The sequence below is a fragment of the Rhinopithecus bieti genome, unplaced genomic scaffold, assembly GCF_001698545.2.
Source record: "Rhinopithecus bieti isolate Rb0 unplaced genomic scaffold, ASM169854v2 scaffold_12070, whole genome shotgun sequence".
In the NCBI taxonomy this organism is placed as follows: domain Eukaryota; kingdom Metazoa; phylum Chordata; class Mammalia; order Primates; family Cercopithecidae; genus Rhinopithecus; species Rhinopithecus bieti.
Genome location: NW_016807449.1, coordinates 1,784,093 through 1,788,482, shown reverse-complemented (window position 1 = coordinate 1,788,482; position 4,390 = coordinate 1,784,093). Strand labels below are relative to the sequence as shown.

The 4,390-nt window shown below is 51.5% G+C and overlaps 1 protein-coding gene across 1 annotated transcript in view; it reads right to left on the bottom strand.

Annotated features, from left to right (window-relative positions):
* LOC108535814 (sialic acid-binding Ig-like lectin 11) overlaps window positions 1–4,390 on the bottom strand; it is a 15,537-nt gene continuing 11,147 nt past the window's right edge. The window contains 3 exon segments of the mRNA XM_017882137.1: window positions 1–466; window positions 1,325–1,406; window positions 1,739–1,835. Of these exon segments, the coding sequence (XP_017737626.1) occupies window positions 200–466; window positions 1,325–1,406; window positions 1,739–1,835 (446 nt within the window). The 3' untranslated portion in view covers window positions 1–199.

Genomic DNA, 4,390 nt, shown 5'->3' with positions numbered 1-4,390 from the left:
GGTTGAGGCTACAGTGAGCTGAGATTGCACCACTGCACTCCAGCCTGGGGACAGAGTGAGACCCTGTCTCAAAAAAGAGTATACTCTTCAAACTCAAGCTCTTCACTGGGGATGGGGCTGAAATCTGAGTCCAGTTCTGGCCGTCACACCAATATGACTCCCACGCACTTGCTGGTGTCCTGTTTCCATGGAGAACTCTTCACTTGGGAACCATCCCTGATGTCTCCCTCTCCAGCTGAAGCCCAAAGCCCAGGCCCCTTGGGGGCCGTCCCTTGTGGATCTTGATCTCTGAGTACTCGGTGCTGCTGGGGGCCTCCTGGTCCGTAGACTCCCGGAGCCTCAGCCCCTGGAAGCTGAGGGAGGCGTAGTAGAGCTCCTGCTCTTCCCTCTGCCCTGGGGTGGGGGTGGCTGCACCTGGGGGCAGGTGGTCTTGGGAGCTGCCTGCCGAGTATTCATGCTGGTGACCCTGAATGCAGGGGAGAAAGGGGGTCAAATTAGGATCATGGGGGCTAAGCAAGAGCAAGGAGGATGCACAAGAGGACCTGAAAGCTGAGCATTTCCTGTTTCACCTACTCATTCCACAGACGCTGGCTGGGCCCTCATCCATTCACTCATTCAGCAAGTATTTGAGAACAATAACATCTGGCTCTTGGTAATTTACTGCCAGGCTCATAAAATCCAGACTCACAAAATCCTCACCACAATCCACTGGTGAGGCACTGTGGTCCCCATGATCAGATGGAGAAATGGAGGCTGAGTAAATACCCCAAACCCACATATCTAAGCAGTGGTCAGGCCAGGATTCACGTCCAGGTCTCTCTGACTCCAGCGCCCGCTGCCCTTATGGAACAGCTCCCCTGTGCCAGCCCCTGGATATTCCCAGGGGAACTAGGGAGACACCATCCCTGACCTCAGGCAGCTTGCAGTGTGGAAGGAGAAGCAGACATTAAAGTTCTAGTCAATCAAGTTACTATCTAATTGCAAATTATGAGTGGATGCCCAGGAAGGAGGAGGTGTGAGAAAGATGGGGATTTGCTCGGACCTGGACTGACCTCAGGGACCTGGGAAGATCTACTCGAACACAAAGATGGAGCACAGGCAGAGTATGGACAGGCCCAGGGAGGCCTTGGTTCTGGGAGGGGACATGGGGAGCAGGGGGGAGGGTGCCCCCCAGATCATGGGACTTGGGACTGCATTGATGGGGACCCAGGAGCAAAATCTTATTTGGGGCACAATGATTCTGTAAGGCACCAAGAGGAGTGCCCATGGCCATCCAGGCAAGGGGAACAGCTGGGGCCCCAGCAGACAGAGGCTGGGCTCTCACCTCGGAGATGGGCCCCAGGGTGGAGGGCACGTCCTGCTCTGCTGCTGCCCTCTTGCGAGCTTCCTTCCTGCAGGTCTTCACCCTGAGGGAAGAAGCACTGTCCTTCAGTCTTCAGGCTGGCCCAGAGCCTGGGGTGACTGCTTCCCACATGGCTTAGCAGAGGCTGGAAGGCCATGGAGGCCAGTGGGGTGGGGACATATCCATGGGGTGACTTCCACAGTGAGAACTGGGGACCCTCATAGATGGCCTGGATCAGGGCCCTGGAGCAGACCCCTGCTCTGATTCTCTTGCCCAAGGCCCAGTTCTTACACCCACTGCCCCATCTAGATTCCTGCAGCTGGGACTGTCTGGGATTCTAGAACCCTCTCCCTTCCCACACCCTGCATTGCCTGCCCTCCCAGGGATGACACTTACTTGAAGATGACGAGGCAGGAACAGAGAGCTAGCAGGGCAGCGACACCAGCTCCCAGGGCAGCCCCCAGGCCGACTCCTCCCCCACGCTCCAGCTTCCCTGCATGGGAGCAGGGTTTGGGGTGGTGTTCTCCTAGCCCTGAGACCCTCCTGCCCCTTCCTCCCACAGACCTAGAGCTCTCAGATTCTTCATCCCCAACTGAGGCAGAAATTTAAAAATAAATATGCATTCATTCACTCCAAGAAAAGTAACAGGCAAGGCAAGGGTTAAAAAAAAAAAAAGAACAAGTTTTCCTCTGCTTAGCAAGCTCACTTCAAGGACAGTTATGAGATAATACTGTTTAAAAAGCCAAGGCCAAAGGAATAGGCTCCAGACACACCCCCTTCCAGAGCAAGGTTGAAGGAAAAAAAGAAAATTCCTTTCTGCTACTCCTTTCCCTGGCTTCTTAAGCATAACTATGTTTTACAAATGTCTGTATTTAGCCAGTTCTTTTTTTTTTTTTTTGACACAGCTACAAGGCCACCAGCTATGCAAAGCCACAAGTTATGCTATACTATAAATCATGTGACCTATCATATAATTAACTGCCTCTGTTTTACTTTCGTAAGTCCGCTCATAAAAATCCTGTTCTGTGTTTGTTTAATGCTCAGCTTTTTAGATGCGAATCTACTGAGCTGGTGTGCACCTAAGATAAACAATCCTCCTGTTCTCTGTATCGGTCTCTCCAGTCCTCAGTTTCCCACAGCATTTTTGGCGACCATGAAGGGACCAGAGACGGCAGGTTTACTGCCTCCTTTGCTCTGGGGGCTGGAGCCCCGGGCCTCGGGAGACCTGTGACCCCAGGTGCCACTGGGAGAACTTTAGCCTGGAGAAGAAATCAGCTCTCCCCTGACCTGGCGCCCCTACCCAGCAGCGCAACAAAACCTGAAAGGAGCTACAGAACAATTTCAGAAACAGTGCACTTCAGGAACCGCAGTAATTTGGGGCCCAAGGCAGGACCCATCCCGTAGGGATGGAAGGGGAGCCTGATCACTTCCTGGGGTGTGCCTAGTAGTCCGATCCAGAGGGGCTGGGGGCGGCGAAGAGTGGCTTGTCAATTTGGATGAAACTCACACCCCAACCAATACGAGACACGAGAATGGCTCACTAAGTCGATTAGGAAAAGGAAACGGGAGGTGGCGAGCCACCCCACCTAAGGAACTGGAGGTGGTGAGAGTGGCTTGCCACCCCAATTAGGACCATAGGAACTGGGAGTGGGGAAGTGTGTAAAAGTGTTTAAATGTAGAGGCCTAATTAGGCTCATCAGTCACAAAGTGAGAAGTCACAAATCTCTTAGTGTGGACTCCGTGCTCTGAGCAAAGCGTGGGGCCAACTACGACTAGTGGCGATCTGCATACTGCTAATCGGAGCTGCCCTACAGCTCAGAGTCGTAGCAGGAATAAGGAACTCTCCAAAGCCAAGTAGTGTCTAAAAACTCCCATGATAGGAGACAGTATAGTCGGCGGAAACAAGAGGAAGAGCGAGTGAGTGCACTGCGCCGTAAAGAAAGGAATAGAAGGACAGTCATCAAAACTTACTCCATTGAAGCGCATGTCACAAAACTTTAAGAAAGGTTTTTTCAGGGGATTATAAAGTTAAGCGAATCCCCCAGAGGTTGAGAACTCTCTGTGAATTAGAATGACTTTCCTTTGATGTTGGACGGCTGACTGAAGAAACTGTAGACTAGAAAACAATTGGCCATGTATTTAAGATGGTGACAGCCTGAGTATCCTTATCAGTTTCCTTATATTGATTCATGGTTAAATATAGGATAGACAAGACCAACCTGGATCCAGCCCTGTTTAGCAGCTTATCGCAAAACACTTGTAGCCCGAGCCAAAAGTAAAAGAGCAGCTTCGCCGACTGACACGAAGTTAAAAGAAAAATCCCAGAAAGAGCAACAGAAGCCAGTTTTGCAACAGCTGCCAGAGGAAACAGATTCCTCCTCCATATGTCCCAGCCTAGCCGCCTTTACTGAGGCCAACAGCCCTCCAGGAACCAAATTCAGGAGCTAGCACGCCCCAAGTCTCACCCTGAAGGGAAGGATCAGAGCCGCAAAGGGCCAGGGAAGGAAGTCAAAATAGTCAAGCAGGCCGTCTCAGATCTGGCCGTGCTTGAGCTATGCAAATGCCTGTCAGGGAGATGTGAGGACCCATTTATTATAATAACCGAGGCCAGGTTCAGGGGGCTAAACGGACCTTCATCCATCAGCCCTTTTCGACTTTTCGACTACTGATCTACTAAACTGGAAACCTCATACTCCCTCCTACACGGAGAAGCCCCAAGCCCTTACAGATCTGATGCAGTCCATCTTTCTGACACACAATCCAACCTGACCAGATTGCAAGCAGCTTTTCCCAATGTGATTTAACACTAAAAAGTGCAGGAGAGTAACTTAGGCAGCTCTCCGCTGGCTAAAACCCCAGGCACCAGCAGAGGCAGGGCATGCTGAGGCATGCATGCACTCAAGGTCAGTTCTCAGACCCAGATCCTAACTAGGACCCAGAGGATGCAACTCAGCTTCAGCGTTTACACAGGTACCGACCGAGAGGCACTTCTGCAAGGCGAGAAAGCTGGTGGAAAGAAAGCAATTAATAGAAGAAAATTTCAAAAGT